General features: G+C 36.4%; 1 protein-coding gene across 1 annotated transcript in view; it reads right to left on the bottom strand.

Annotated features, from left to right (window-relative positions):
- Positions 1–16854, bottom strand: part of Stt3b (STT3 oligosaccharyltransferase complex catalytic subunit B) — a 73793-nt gene that overhangs the window by 39670 nt on the left and 17269 nt on the right. The window contains exons 2-3 of the mRNA XM_090351796.1: positions 5712–5820; positions 2140–2427 (exon numbers count right to left, since the gene is read on the bottom strand). Of these exons, the coding sequence (XP_090207922.1) occupies positions 2140–2427; positions 5712–5820 (397 nt within the window). The remainder of the gene's footprint in view (positions 1–2139; positions 2428–5711; positions 5821–16854) is intronic.

The following is a 16854-nucleotide window of genomic DNA, read 5'->3' as shown; positions in this document are numbered from 1 at the left end:
AATCTGACAGGGGATTATCATCCAGAATAAGTAAGAATTCAAAACAACAAATCTAATTGATAAATGGGCAAATGAACTGAAAAGTTGTCAAAGGAAATACAAGACATGAATACATATACGAAAAACATAAACAACACCTTTTCCCCAGCAATGCGACAAATCAAAATGACACTGAAGGTTCCACAAATGGCTATTATCAAAACTAAAGGCCGGGATATAATAGTGTATGTCTATAATCCCAGTATATATGAGGCAGAGGATCAAGAGTTGAGGCCCAGTATAAACTGAAGACCCTAACTCAAGCCAAGCTGAATATAGTGTAAAATACCCATAATCCTAGCTTTGTGGGAGCAACAGTAGAATGATTATGGTCTAAAAGGAAAAGATTCTAATTAGAAAATAAGACAGGACAGAAGGTATGGTTCAAGTGCTAGTAAGCACAGGGCCAGGAGCTGAAACCCCAGTACCATACAGGCAAATGTTTTTAATCTGACATAGATACCACAGTATCAAGCACTAAATAAAGAGCACTATTATGAAGCTAGCATATAAAAGTATACCATATTTTTGTAGTTTCACAATAGATATAAAAAATAAATCATGGTTTGCGTGTTTACAATTCATATACAATCTACCACATTGTATCTATTCAACTACCAATTAATTTTTAATTGGCACTACATTATAAAGACCTCTCTATACTTAAATGTACTCTTTTTATGATTAAAAATTATTCTTTTTTTTTTGCCAGTCCTGGGCTTGAGCTCAGGGCTTGAGCACTGTCCTTGGACTTTCTCAAGGCTAGAGCTCTACCACTTGAGCCTCAGCACCACTTCTGGCTTTTTGCTATGTATGTGGGGTACCAAGGAATCGAACCCGAGTCTTCATGCATGCTAGGCAAGCACTTTAACCACTAGGCCAAACTCCCGGCCCCCTAAAAATTATTCTTATTAAAAGGCATTAAACAACTAGTGGGTACTACTGGTTAATATCTATAATCCTAGCAACTAAGAGCCTAATATCTGAAGAATACAGTTTGAAACCAGTCTGGGCAATGATGTCCCTAAGACTCTTATTTTCAAAAAGCCAAAGTTGGAGGTATTGCTCAAATGGAAAAGCACTAGCCTTGAATGAAAAAGCTAAGTGAAGAGTATAGGCCCAGAATTCAAACCCCAATAACAAACACACATGCACACACACACTAAAAAGAGATTGCAAATATTTTAAGTTTTTATTCTCAGGTACTATACAAATGAAAACTATTTACAGACTATCAATGTAGAAGCACTGCCAATATCAAACTAATTGCCAAAATCTTCATCTCCACGGGTGCTTTTCTTCTTTTTTAAACTGAAGAACAAGAGACTGTCTATTGATCACATTGTAACAGCCATCCTAAAATTCTAGACCAAAGCAAAAATATCCACTAAGTGGCTTTAAAATGAGGTTAGGCAACTATTAAAGGGAGAGGGGAAAAAAATCATTCTGCTACTCACTCAGCTACCTAAAAAAATACTTCTTAAAAAAATACTGACCCACAAATATTTTGGAACAATTTCTACTACTGAAATAAAGTACAAGCTAGAACTAAATAAATGCAAGCTCGAGTTAGCCCAATAACAAGCAGTATTATAGTCTATGCAGGAAAAAATTAAATTTAATTCATTTGCCAATATAAAATAATTGCTAGTTTGTAAAATAAGGTTTTAACTTTCAAGCTGTCATGTTTTACCTTTCCTAGTAGCTTCCTAGTTCCTGGAATTACAGTATACCTAGCTGACAGGCTGAAGATGGATAATCACTTTCTCCCTCTTTTTTGACAGTAATGGAGTTTGAACTCAGGGCTTCACCCTTGCTTGTCAGGTACTCTTACCACTTGAGACATGCCTCCACCACTCTCTTTTTGAGAGATATGATTTATTTATAAAATACCATTAACTGTAAAGTGGGCACAATGATTGCTGCATACATATATATTTAAATATATTCATATTCAGAGAGAAACAGTGCCTAGGGAATATTATCTAGTATTAAATTTATTATGAAGAGCAACATTATGAATAATGTGTACAATTTTACAAGAATTTCAGCAAAAAGGTCATGGAAATGAATGACATCAACACACTGAGTATTACTTACCCATAAGTAGTATGTGAACTGAAGTGCAAAAATTGCAATGCCTTCATTATCAAAGGATCCAGCTACTGATCGAGATATGTAACCTGGTACAATAGCAATAAAACAAGCAGCTAAAAGTCCTGCTCCTTGGTTCCAAAGCTCTCTTGTTAGCAGGAAAGTAGATATAGATGTAAGGCCGCTAAAAGTTGGTGCAAGGAATACACATACATCTCTTATGTGAACTGTTATGTTCAATGTATTTAAAATCCAATGGATAAGGCCGGCAGTTATCATTAACCCTGGGTAAACCTAAGGGAAAAAAACATGGAGTATTGAATAACATTTAAAATGAGATATCTTCCTCTTCCTTAATTCATACTATTTATAGTCATTTCAAGGTTAAGATTTCAGAAGTTTGGCTCTTTTACATACATGCTAAAAAGTAAAACATGTTTTGATCAAATACTAAGAACTGGCTCAATAAAATTTTTTAAATAAAAGAAAACATGAAAAGAATTAAAATTGAAAATGTAAATGCTTTTTATTGATACCAGTAATTTTTTTCACTCTAAAACAGTGTCTTAATCAACTTTCAATATAGGGATTTTAATGGATTAATTTTATTCTTATTAAAAGAAGGGAGAGGAAAACCTAAGTTATATGCAAAATATAAACCAAATTTTTTGTCTTCCCACTTTTCAAGTCCAACATTTAGAAAACAGAACTGGGGTCAGGAGCATGGCCTAGTGGTAGAGTGCTTGCCTAGCATGCATGAAGCCATGGGTTTGATTCCTTGATACCACATACATCAAAAAATCCAGACATGGTGCTAGAGCATTAGCCTGGAGAAAACCCAAGGACAGTGCTTAGGCTTTAAGTTCAAGCCCCAGGACTGACTGGAAAAAGAAGGAAAGAAAAAAGAAAATAGAACAATGGCAGCTAAGAAGAACCAGTAAGTTGGTAAATTCAAAAATGTTTTGAGGTTTATAGAAAGTTTAAAAGTTTTCATTTTGTCACTTATTTAGTATTTAAAGGTAGAAAGGAAATACTAAGAAGAGGCTAGGCAACAGTTCCACTTACACCCTTATTCTGAAAGAGGACATCAAACAACATAATTCATGTGGTATTATATAACTTATAAGCTATTATAAAGTGATTAATATATGCATTTACCTCTGTATCCTCAATTAGACTTTAAAAAATTTCATCTTCTGGCTATACTATTTAAAACTGCACACCCGCTATCTTCTAGCTTTTTCAAATTCCTTGCTTTTTCTCCAAAACTTGCCTCACCATTTGAATACTATTTATCCTTACTAATTAACACTCCTAAAAATACAGGTTTCAGAATACCAAGAATTTGTTTCTCAACATTCAGAGTACTAACACATACAAAGTGGGTATTCAACACTTAATGTACAAGAACTTGTAAAATCATTCAGCATCATTCTTAAAAATATAAAAATGTTGCTAAGAATGGAGACTCCAACCTATAATCCTAGGTACTTCAATAGCAAAGAGTGAGGAATCATGGTTTGAGGCCAGACATGATATAAAGTTTGGCAAGATTCGTGTCAACCAATGTCTGGGAGTGGTAGTATGTACCTGCCATCCCAGCAAAAAAGGGAAACACAAAGAGAAGGAATACAGCATAGCAAGGCCCAGGCATAAAGTAGTATACCATCTAAAAATAAAAATGCAAAAGAGTGCTCACAGAGTAGCCAAGTGACACAGTGCTTGCTTAACAAGCACAAGGCCTTGAGTTCCTATCCCACTGCTATTGAATGATAGTAAGAGTAATAATTTTGTTCCATTTTAATTCAATACAAGGTCCTACAGCATAATTTTATCAGTACTAATAAGAGAAAGTGGAAATGAACCAGAAAATACATTTCAAGGTAAGTCAATACATCCATGTAATATAGCAGATTGTGCTGACACATAAAAAGCAGCCAAAATATACAGAAGTATCAGATGAAAGATCAAAGCCAAATGCTCCTGAACAAAAAAAAGTGTATTTAAACTGAAAAGGATTTCTCCAGAAGTCAGAGATCATAATCCCCAGAACAAAGTCAACTCATGTTTGTAAAACTAAAAGAAACTTAATTCATCTATCAAGGAAGGCACTTAGAAACTTTTCTTTCCTTTGAGTTTTGAGAAGGAACACTTCTGTGGAAAAGAAATAAACTCAGTGAGATGTGTAAACATAGGTTTAAAATTTATAGTATTAGGTGTAAGAAACCACAAGTCAAGAAATGACTTGTGGAAGTGGCTCTGTGCCTCAAGGGGTAGGGCATTAGCCTTGAGCTGAAGAGCTCAGGGGCAGCACCATGACAGAGTTCAAAAGCCTCATGATTGAACAAAAAAAAAAAAAAAAAAAAAAAAAGATTTGTCTCCAAAAACTACCAGTGGAACATCTAACGGTCCCAAAGGAAAATGAAAACGACTACTACAAATATTATCCCTAATATCCTGTATTTGTCTCAGATAAAACTGGTCTCTACTGAGGATGAGGATGATTTAAGACAATAAGTGGTAACTAGAGACTGGCTCAAGCCTATAATCCTAGCTACTTGGGAGGCTAGAATTTAGGGGTAACAAATTGAGGACAGCCCAAGGAAAAAGCTCAAGCCCATCTCAACCAATGGCACAAACCTGTCATCCCCACCAACACAGAGAAATACAAATAGGGTGATCACAGCCTAGGCTGACCTGAACAGCAAGTGAGACCTAACCTCAAAAATAACAAGGCAAAAATAGACTGGAGGTGTGGCTCAAGTGCCCTGAGCAAGCAAACCCAGCAAGGGCAAGTCCCTGGATTTAAGACCCAAGTATTGGCAAAACCAGCAAACAAAAAATCAAACAATAGCAAAAGGGCCGGAGGTGAGGCACAAGTAGAACAGTGCCTATCTAGTAAAATCCAAGTCCTGAATTCAAATCCCAAGATACCCCACTCACTCCAATAAAAAGCATTAATTAATAACAAGTACAAGCTGGAAACTACTGAGCAAATCATCTTAGGACATCAGAGAGACAACAAAATTAATGCAAAAACAAAGGAAAAGAAAATAAACAAAACAAATAGTAAACAGACAAAAGTTTACTCAGGCAAAAAAATCCTCAATGGAATTGAGTTTCCATATATAAGTTTACCTTCTTTACAAAATCCTCATTACATCCAAAACCTAAAATATTTTCCCTTATGTCATCATTTGATAACACAATTCTCAATGAACTATAATCACTCATAATTTCCTAAAATTTAGATTTAGAGCCTGAAAATTTTAAATGATCTGATTATTCTAAATTTTTATCACCTTTTAAAAAGCATTTTTTTCTGGACTAATGTGCTACAGAATAAAGTAAAAACATACAACTTGCATTTAAATAGCTAGCCATCCAGCCTCTACCACATGTCAAAAATAGTGGCAAGTGTGACATAACCATAAAGCAGATTGTGGAGGAAGAGCTCAAGAAGATACTGATTGAACAATCAGTTACAGTTGTAAAGAAGCCATTTCCCCTTAGCAATTAATCATTTAATCAAATTACTACAAAATTTTACAATTAATATAGACTGTTAATATACTTACAGTACCACCTACTATTCTTCCTAGTGGATACCATGCTCTTTCATCAAACCAATTTAAAAATTCATAAAACCCATGAGATGCAAGGTGATGTGTTGATCTATAGTTAAACCTAGGGGGGGAAAAAGAAATGTTACAAAGTTGCTCAACAGAAATCCCTCTATCTTTTTTTATATGACATTCTGTACAAATCATGTTTCATGTATTTTTCTTTCACTTAAGTAGCAAAAAAATAATTGAAAATATCAACAGAATCAGTTTATATCTCTAAAATAGCTCAATCCTTTTCCCTCCTATGTCCACACCTAATTAGTGTTTAAATTAACAATTAGGGTAGAGAGCAGAGGGCTATAATTTCAATAGAAAAAAAGTGGTGAGAGTCCATAGAATCCATCATTATATTCAAAGGATTAAGTAGCACTGCAAGAAATATGAACATCAATACTCAACTACTTTGGAAGATAAAAGACTGGGAGGATTATGATTCAAGGACAACCAAGGGCAAAAAAGTTGATAAGACCCCTCTGCCCTCCATCTCAAATACAGTAAATCTACACCTAAACATTATAGTGCTGGCGGCCTGTGGATCATGCCTGCAATCCTAGCTACTCAAGAGGCTGAGTAGCTCATAATCTGAGGGTTATGACTGGATCTAGAAGAAAAAAATCATGAGTAAATAAATCAAACTCAGAAGTGCAAAAGGGCATTGTTTTCTCTCATATGTGGATGTTAGACCTAAAACACAAACACAGATGTAAATACATACAGGATCCTTTGAACTATTAACAGTTAAATTGATTTCAAGGAAGCTTAGTCAAGCCTGGTTTGTGTTAACTAAAGGAAAAGAGACAAATGGAAAAAAAGAACGCTGCACAAATACAGTCATAATACTGAATAATAACACAAAAAAGGAAGTAGGAAATGATGATACTGTTGGAGGAAGGAATGTGTAATGAATATATTCATAGTACTCAATGCACACAAGTAAAAATAGAATTAGAGTTTGACACAGTTGGAAGAAAGGGTAGAAGGGGTATGGAGGAAAAATGATGGGAGATGTGACTCTAATCAAGACACAGTACACAAATGGACACATTAAATTGTAACTCCTTTAGTTGTAATTGTACAACTAAAGATTGAGTTCGTTTTCATATCCTCTATACAAATCATCCTATACCTGCCATTTTAACTCCTAAATGTCTGTAAAATATGTCCATTTTTCTGCTATGTTACTTTTAAGTCTGCCTGGAAGAAATGACTTCTTCCCTTGGCTCTCTCTTCCTGCACCCTGAAAATCCCTGCCCAACACCTGTAACTCTGGCAACGGGCATGCCTGGGGGCAGTGGGAGGTCCCCACTGAGGTATTTCCCCATCCTCTGAGGGCCTATCCACTTCTGCTGTGTCTATACCCTTCCCCCTATATAATCTCTCACTTCCCGCCCTAAGGTCTCTTGCTCTCTCGACTCCATCTTGGGCGGCAGGAGTCTGCTCTTTCCTCACGCAATAAACCCTCTTCTGAACTGCGTGGAGTTTCCTTTCAGCAAACCTTACAGTTACCACTATTCTAATTCAAGCTATCATCTAGCAAAACTACTGCCAATCTTTCCACAATCTGTACACCATATCACAAGTAGAAAAAGTTCTAAATGCAAATCTATATTCAACTATTCAAAGGCTTCAACTCTCCACATTAAAGATGACAAACATCTACTTAACATGGCTTAGCTCTAACATAACTTTATAGTCCTATATAATGCCTACTTTCCATAAACATACATCTCATTCTTTCAGATTGATATAATTCCCTTCTATCATAGAACCTATCATAGAATCTTGACTGCTATCATCCCCTTAGCCAGAATCACTTGTTGTTAACCCAGCATTTAACTCAGGCTATTCTTTCTTCAAACTTCAATACATTTCTAAGGGATGCTGTATCCAAATCCCAGTGTACCTCCCTCCTAATACTTAGGAGATGTAATTTACCATTTACTTGATTAACATTCCCAAAAAGATAACTGAGTCATCAACACTTAAGACAGTACCTTTACTTCCCAAAAAGTGAAATTAGTCTCTTCAACTTTAGGGAATCCATTGAATATTGACATTAGATAGCTCTCTGAAAAGTTATGTTATATGTTGAAGTTCCACTGAGTTAAGATTTATCACTTTTGCTAGAAAGTAAGCACTTTTAAAGAAAAAAAGAGGGAAGGAGAGGAAGGAAGTAAAAAGCATTAGGAAAGGAAAAAGATTGGAAAAAGCTCTTTTGCTACTCTAGACAGTAGGAATCTTCTGTTCTTCATGACAACTTATAATTTACCTACTTAGATCTTTAATATACCTAGAATTATTACATATGTTGAGAAATGGGGATCAAATTTTAATTTTTCCCTCATTATTATTGTTCCATTGAAATGTCTTTTCTCAATCTCTCTATAATGTAACTACAGGACTAATTAATGTCTGAATCTGGTTTTGCTTTTTGTACTATATTTAAGTAGTACTTATGCCTATTTGTGCACTGATTATATTATCTTCATCCCTTTAGCTTTAAAGCAAAGCTTGATATCTGGGAGAATATTTTTTAATAGTGCCTTCTGCTTTTGTCCTTTTACATTTTCATATTAACTTTAAAATAAGCTGGTCAACTTCTCTCAAAACACCTGGCAGAATTTAACTAAAACTGCATTTACTCTACAAATCATTTTGTAGAAAATCAATGTTTTTTACACTGAATTGGCATTCAACCCATGAATAGTTTGGCTCCTTCATTCAAGTTTTCTTTAATGTCTCTTTAGAGATGTATAATTTCACCTTAGAGGCCTTGTACATCCTTATGTAGTTTAGTACCATTTTGAATGACAAATGCAGGCATGGTATTCATTAGATAATATGTGGAAAAGGAAGTCTGCAACTTGTGAGCAGGAATGGGAACAGGAAACTGGAAGAAACCAAGGGAAAGGATGACATTACCCCCCACCTCCCAAAATTGTACTCATCATCTTACTTATGAAATGGTAGCCCCAAAGCTGGGCGCAGTGGCTCATGCCTGTAATCCTAACTACTCAGATTTCTGCCTCCTGAGTAGTTAGGATTCAAAGCCAGCCTGGGCACTAAAGACCACTAGAGACTCTTATCTCCAATTAATCACTAGAAAATGGGAAGTGGGGCTGTGGCTCAAAAGGTAAGGTGGTAGCCTTGAGCTGCAGAGCTCAGGGACAACACCCAGGCCCAGAGTTCAAGCCCCATGACCCACAAAAACAAAAAAGAAGAAGAAAAAAAGAAATGGTAGTCCCTCTATATAACACCTTAATAATAAAGAAATTGTACTTCAAGGGCCGGGAGTTTGGCCTAGTGGTTAAAGTGCTTGCCTAGCATGCATGAAGACCTGGGTTCGATTCCTCAGTACCACATATAGAAAAAAAGCCAGAAGTGGTGCTGAGGCTCAAGTGGTAGAGCCCTAGCCTTGAGAAAGTCCAAGGACAGTGCTCAGGCCCCGAGCTCAAGCCCAGGACTGGCGAAAAAAAAAAAAAATAAAGAAATTGTAGTTCAAGAATTGTTTTAATCACACTTACAATAAACTGTTGGTATTTATACCAACTAACAAGATCTTACATTTATTTCTTCTTGTAATTTATCACTAGATTCTTCTAAAATTTAAAACTGAAGATAGTAAACATCTCTGTATGTTAAAAAGAAAAGTAGTGACTTTAAGATTAGAAAAAGGAAAGGAAAGGAAGAGAGAAAATACACAGATTCTAAGCTATGACTCAGGGTTGATGTCTTATCTGACAAGATATTAAGAATAGCATGAACTTTCTACAAAATACTACTACTTCATGAGAGAGACATTGGTTATTTCCACTTTTTACAAATAATCTTTAAAAAATTCCTTGAGAAACTACTATATACCAAGTTTTTGTTACTGGGAATAGAGCACTGAAAAAAAGTACTGTTCTCTTGGAGCTCAAATGCAGTACACATAAACAGAATCCTTGTACTGTTACATTAACTGTGGCTTAAAGCCTGCAATCGTACGCAGCTCCTCAGGAGGCTGAGATCTGTGGATTATGGTTCTAAGCCATCCCAGGCAGTAAAGTCAGACACTCTCCAGTAACTAGTAAGCCAGAAGTGGAGCTGTGGCTCACATGGTAGAGGATCAGTCTTAATGAAAAAAAGCTGACGGCAACCAGACCTTAGTTCAAATCCCAGAATCCCACAAAATGCTGGTGGTTCACTTCTGTAATCCTAGCTACTCAAAAGGTTAAGCTATGAAGACCATGGTTTGAAGCCAGCCTAGATAGGAAATACCATGATGCACCCAGCTCCTATTAACCACCAGAACTAGTGAAAGAAGTGGAGCTGTGGCTCAATGGTAGAATGCTAACCTTAAGCAACAAAACTAAAAGTGCTCAAGCCTTAAGTTCTTCAAGTCTCAAGACTGATTCACTCACATACATAGAGTTACAGATTGAAACAAGAATGTTTGAAACTAAAAAAAAGTCTAATGAAATGAAAGAAGGAAAAGAGGAATGGGATTGGCAATTATAATGTTATCTCATCTGTGAGACATTTAAGAATGGAAGTAGGGCTGGGTGCTGGTGGTCCATGCTTGTAACCCTAACTACACAAAGCCAACCTACACAAGACAAGCCCAAGAGATCTTATCTACAGTTAACCAGCAAAAATCTGAAGTGTAGGTGTGGTTCAGATAATAGCCTTTAGTTCAACATATAACCCCTCCCGCCAAAAAAAAGAAGAATGGAAATAGCCAACCAAAGAATTGGGGGTAAGAGCTGTTGTAGGCAAAGAAGATAGTAAGTGCCCTGAATACAAGAATCTATTTAAGGAACAGATATCTGAGAGTGGGTATTAAGTTGCATTTTGAATGGTTACAAATTTTTCATTTTTATTTTTTGCTGTTCATGGGGCTTGAACTCTGGGGCATGTAATTATTTGTACTACCTTCTGAGTACTGTGAACCTTAAAACCCAAACTGTCCCCAATACTGCAGAAACTCCAAAAAGATCCATTGCGACAACTTTTGAGCAAAAATGTCAAAGTTTTATGTAGTACTATTTGTATCTTTATATACTGGGCTTGTATATAAACTCTCATTTGATGAAAGATTTAAAAGTAAAACAAGTGGGGCCAGGAGCATAGCCTACTAGTAGACTGCTCATCTAGCATGCATTGATTGGTGTAATTCTGTTTGGAATTACATTGTGATTGCTTATGTATGTATGTAGGCAGTGGAGTTAGAGTTGCCTAGTTCAAATCCCTGGTAGGCTGCTTTGTGACTGACTTTTTAGACAAGTTACTTAACATTTGTACCTTAGTATAATCATCATTTAATCATTATGCATAAATTTTTGCAGTAGATAAAACATAGATGATTATGAGGGCCAGGAGTGTGGCCTAGTGGTAGAGTGTTTGCCTTGCATGCATAAAGTCTGGGTACAATGTACTCAGAAAAAGCTGGAAATGGTGCTGTGGCTCTAGTGGCAGGCCAGGCACTAACCTTGAACAAAAAGTGTCCAAGGACATTGCCCAGGCTGAGGTCAAGCCTCAGGACTGGCAAAAATAAATACTAAACAAAGTAAAACAAGTATTTTAAAAAACACTGGAACACATGCTTAAAGTATATGTAAACAAAAACTATTAACAAAGTTCTCTTAAAATGTATTAGAATGTAACTCTGAACCTTGAGGCTTATGCAATTTCTTAAACTGCTCTGGAAACAAATGGACACAGAAGGACAATACATGTTTTATTGTGACATCTGAGATTCCCAATCCTGGCACAGTTATAGTCATAGCTAGAAATGTGTATTAAGTTCTGCATGACTAGTAAGTAACAACTTGTCATTAACATTCTGTAGGAACTCTTAAAAAGAATCAATTTTGTAAAAAGCTTTACACAAATGTTCTTAAGAATGTGTTTGAAAAGTATAGTTCAAGGTTTTTATACATACAATTATTTAAACTACCCAAGTTAAGCTTTTTTTTAAACAGAATGCACACATACAACAACCAGTGTTACTAAAGGAAATGAGCAACTACTGATGTCAATGTAAACAGAACAGAATTAAAGGAAATAACTAAAGATTAATAGTTGCATAAAAATGTGAAAACCAAAGTATTAGATATCAATTATTAGCCCAAAGATTAAATCCTAAAGATTTTCTGCTCCTTCTTATATATCATGATCTTTCTCAAGCCTTCTTACCTAAGTCCCATTAGTTGGGAAACTTTATGAGTAGAATTTTATATCTACCTTCATGCAAGGTAAAATACAATATATCTAAGGCCACACGCTAAAAATAAAATTTCAGTGTATTTTTTATTATTCCTGTCATGTAGTAAAGGATCAAAAACAGCATGCCAGACTGAAAGCTATATTATTAAATATATAGAGCAGGGTAAAAATCTACTTTATTATATCCACTCTTACCAAGAAATGTGAATGAACACTGTCTTGGTAATAACATTAAACATACAGCTAATGTTAAAACTTAGAACATACATATATGAATTTATGCCCCAAAACACCATTAATATATATTTCAACTTAGTGTTTAAGAACATTTTTTTAAAAAGTCTACAAATACGCAGAGTACTATTCATTTACACACAAAAGTTGCAATTGGATCTTAAGATGATTCTCCTTAACCATTACTCTTACAATCAATAGGATCATTTTAATTCACCTTATTAAGCAGAAAGCACACTGTGCTTTAGACAGAGCACTTGGTGTCTCTCCTCAGCAAAATAAGAGAAAATGAAGGGTTATTTAAAGTGTGAAAACATCTTGATATCTTCTGAAGCTATTTCAAATCTTCACATTTAAAAGTAGATGTAAGCTAGGTGGTAGAGGGTCATACCTGTTAATCCTAGCTACTCAGGAGGTTGAGATCTTATGATAAGTAATTGTAAGCTTGTCTGAGCAGAAACTGTGAATTTTATCTCCAATTAACCACGAAAAAGACACAAGTGGGGTTGTGGTGCAAGTGTTAGGGCTCAGGAGACAGTGCTCCCAGGCCCTGAGAGTTCTAGCATCAGAACCAGCACACATTAAAAAAAAAAAAAGAAAGGTATATAAATTAAAAATGCTATTACAATATACACAGTATAACTTCTAATATATATTAACCCAAAAACAGTTCCTTCCATCTTAAAACTAAAAGAGTTCACGGTTTGAGTAAAGTTTGCTGGACTCCATCTCCAAAACAAACAGGGCTAAGTGTGTTTCAAGTGGTAGAATACCAGCCTAGCAAGCATGAAGTCTAAGTTCAAACCATAGTAACACACACACGCACGCACACATGGTTCAAAACAATGCCTCCGTGCCTCTGATCATATAAAAAGAATATTTATTAAAATGGACCCCAGGAAATGGACACAAGAGCTTTTCTTTGTTGTTTTGTTTTCTCTTTCTCTTCCTGTTTTTGGTCACTTGTGGGGCTTGGACTCCACGGCCCAGGTGCTGTCAATGAGCCGCTTTGTGTTAAAGGTGAGTGCTCTACCACTTGAAAAAAATGAAAGCATCACTCCCACTATGCCTGGGCTGGCTTTGAACTGCATTACGATCCTCAGATCTCAGCCTCCTGAGTAGCTAGGATTACATACACGTGTGAGCTATTGATACTGGCTTATTTTTATTTTTGTCATTTCTTCATTTATCTGTTTGGGAAGGAGTAAAAGGGGCACAGAAATGCAGGGACAAAGGTGAACAAATGAAGTAGTGGTACTCACTAGATATGTTAAAAAACAACTTGTGGGTGGGGACAAGAGAGAAAAAGTGGGAGAGTGAGGAGAGGGTGACAATGTCCAAAACAAAATGTGCTCTTTTCTTGCTATCATTTAATTCATACAATGTATATGGGTCTTTTCTAGACATCTTTACTTAAGACTTAAGGGAATGTATATGTAAGATTTGCTGAAAGGAAACTCCACGCAGTTCAAGAGGCAAGGGTTTATTGAGAGGAAGAGAGAGAGGGAGAAGGAGAGGGAGAGAGAAAACAGATCTCCATCCACACAAGATGGAGTCAGGCAGAAGAAGTGAGAGATTATATAGGGGGAGGGGTGTGGCCACAGCAGAAGCAGATGTGACCTCAGAGGATGAAGAAATACTTCAGACTGGGGGACTTCCCACTGTCTCTAGGCATGCCAGTTGCCAAGGTTGCAATCTCCCAGGCAGACCTAACAGTACATTCTTACAATTCAACTTAGTCACCAAGACAAAAAATTTGTAGCAAAATAAACACACTTGAAAAAAAATGCACTTACAATATAGATATATTAATGTACATAAAAAAGGATTAAAATACTTAGCCAGGTGCTGATGGCTCATGCCTATAATCACTAGCTACTCAAGATGCTGAGATACGAGGACTGAAGTCTGGAATCAACTCAGGCAGAAAAATTGTGAGACTCATCTCCATTAACCAGCAAACAGCCAAAAGTGCAGGCCTGGCTCAAATGGCACTGTTGGCATTGAGCAATAATGCCAAGTGAGAACACAAGACCCTGAGTTCAAGCCCCAGTACTGGCACAAAAAGAAAACTTAAACCTTGCAAAGTAGTAAATAATGGTTGTAGCCCTATGGCTTTCATAGAGTGACAAACACCATTAGGCTTTAGGCTCACTTACCATAAAGCATTTAGATTAGTCTTTCTCAAGGAGTTGCATGAACACTGAAATGTATGGGCCCTAAAATTTAATCCTCAGAGCAACCAATTATGTTGGTGTTTAAGTCATCAGGGATCTATCCTCATCAATAAAGTAATGTTACTATTAGTAGAGTATGTTTGTTATAAAACCAAGTTCACAGCTGGCTCATGCCTGTAATCTTAGCTACGCAGGAGGCCTGAGATTTGAGGATCATGTTTTTAAACCACTCCATGCAGGAAAGTTTGTGAAACTCTTATTGCCAATAAACAACTCAGAGAAGGCAGAAGTGGTACTGTAGCTCAAGCAGTAGAGTGGGAGTTTAGAGCACAGAGGCTCAGGGACAGCACCCAGAGCCTGACTTCAAGCCCCAGGACTGGCCAAAATAACTAAATAAATAAATATAATGTACTTCACCTTCCACACATGTGTGCATATGTGTATGACCTGTGCATTTTCTCTGCCCTGACATTATTCTAAAATGGGATAATGTAGCAAGAAGGCTGGCACCAGATGAATCCTTCAACCTTGGCCCTCCTATCTCTAGAATCAAACACTACATTAAGTCTATTCTTTATAAATCATCCCATCAAAATATTCTATTGTAGTAGCACAAAACAGACTAATACAAATACCAATTAAAAAATAATTACTACAGGTAGGTGCCGAAGGTTTTACACCTGCAATCCTAGTTACTCCGAAGGCTGAGATCTGAAGACTGTGGTTTGAAGCCACCCTACGCAGGAAAGTCTGTGAGACTCCTACTTCTAATTAACAGCCAAAAAACTGTAAGTGGAGCAAAGACTCAAATGGTAGGGCACTAACATTAGTTTTTTTTTTAAAAAGCTCAGTGACAACACCCAGGCCCTGTGGTCACCCCCCAGGATGAATGGACACACACACACACACACACACACACACACACACACACACACACACACACACACACACACACACACACACACACACACACACACACACACACACACACACACACACACACACACGGTTAAGCCTAAGCCTAGCATGGCAGTACACATCTTAATCCTAGATTGTGAGTGGAAGACTGTAGTCCAAGGCCAGCATAGGCAAAAGTGTAAGATTCTTTCTGATAAACCAGAAGCAAACAGTTTAGGAGTGTGGTTCAAGCAGCAGAGTGTTTGTTGCCTGATAAGAACATGCTCCTGAGTTTAATCTCAGAAACAAAAAGGAAAAAGGGGAAAGAAATGAAGGAGAAACTACACAAAGCGTTAAAAGCTATTAACTTCTACAAAACAGTACATGTATTAAACTCCCAAGAGATCGACATTTTTGATATACTCTATTTTAAAACCTATACATTTTGAGACTTACACGTATATTTATATTTAGTACTGGTGATTGACCTCTGGACCTCACTAAGCAAGAAAGCATATCACTGAGCTATACCTTTAGTCTTCAGCTACTGAATTTTTTTTTTTCCTGGCTTTTTCTGAGTATGTGGTATTGGGGAATTGAACCCTGGTCTTGGGCCAAACTCCTGGCTCCAGCTACTGAGTTTTTAAAAGCCTTCATTTTTTTCCCCTCTAATATTATAAACTGCCTATACTACATTTTATCCTGTTGCATTTTGGCTTTTGTTACTTGACAAGGGCACTTTTATGGTAACATGACAGAAAAACATATTATACTTCATTTACTTCTTGACTAAAGACAGCAAATTCTTTGGTCAAGCAACAGAATCACAGGCAGTAAACATTTATGAATCCAAAGCTTTTTTTGTATTTACTTGGTTTTTGAGACAGGGTCACACAATGGTGGCCAATGGTGGCCTGAAATTCAGGAACCTGAAGTTTGTGAAGTCTTCTGGGTGCTGGAATTGCAGACATATACCCTAAACCTTACTCTTTGGTCAAAGTTTAAGATGTCCTATGTTCACCTACATGTAAAAAGATACTTCCAATGAGCAGTATCATTGCAATTCAGTTATGTCTCTGAATCCTGGATCTAAGAAAGCTGAAATGACCTGAAAATACGCGATGCCACTTTAAAGCACTACTTTTACACATGAGAGCTACACTGAAGTACCTCAAACATATAGGGAAATTATACAATGAACAAATCTTCCTAATCCTAGATACTTTTCTCAAGTGTCTATGATTTTGTTTATATCTGTTTGCATTTGTTTAGGTATTAGAACAAGTTGTGCAAAGCTTTGCATTTTCAAATTCAAAATTTATCTCTGGCATTTCCAGTTTTAAAGCAATTTAGTTGTACTTCATAAATGCCCAGTCTTAAAGTGCAGAAGGCAAACATTTGCATATTTCCTGATTCCAGTATAATTTTGGAAAAATATTTTGGCCAGAAAACAAGAATCTTAATTTCCATAATAATGTTTGGAAGTAGGAAAATCTCAAATATTAGCAAATGCTTTTTTATTCTTCTGAGAACTCAAGAATACCCTTACAAAAAGCACTGATGACAATTAGCCCAGCTAT

Source organism: Megascapheus bottae, chromosome 18 (assembly GCF_031878675.1).
Source record: "Megascapheus bottae isolate mThoBot1 chromosome 18, mThoBot2.hap1, whole genome shotgun sequence".
NCBI lineage: Eukaryota > Metazoa > Chordata > Mammalia > Rodentia > Geomyidae > Megascapheus > Megascapheus bottae.
The sequence above is the reverse complement of the archived record's forward strand: the minus strand, read 5'-3'. Positions and strand labels throughout refer to the sequence as shown.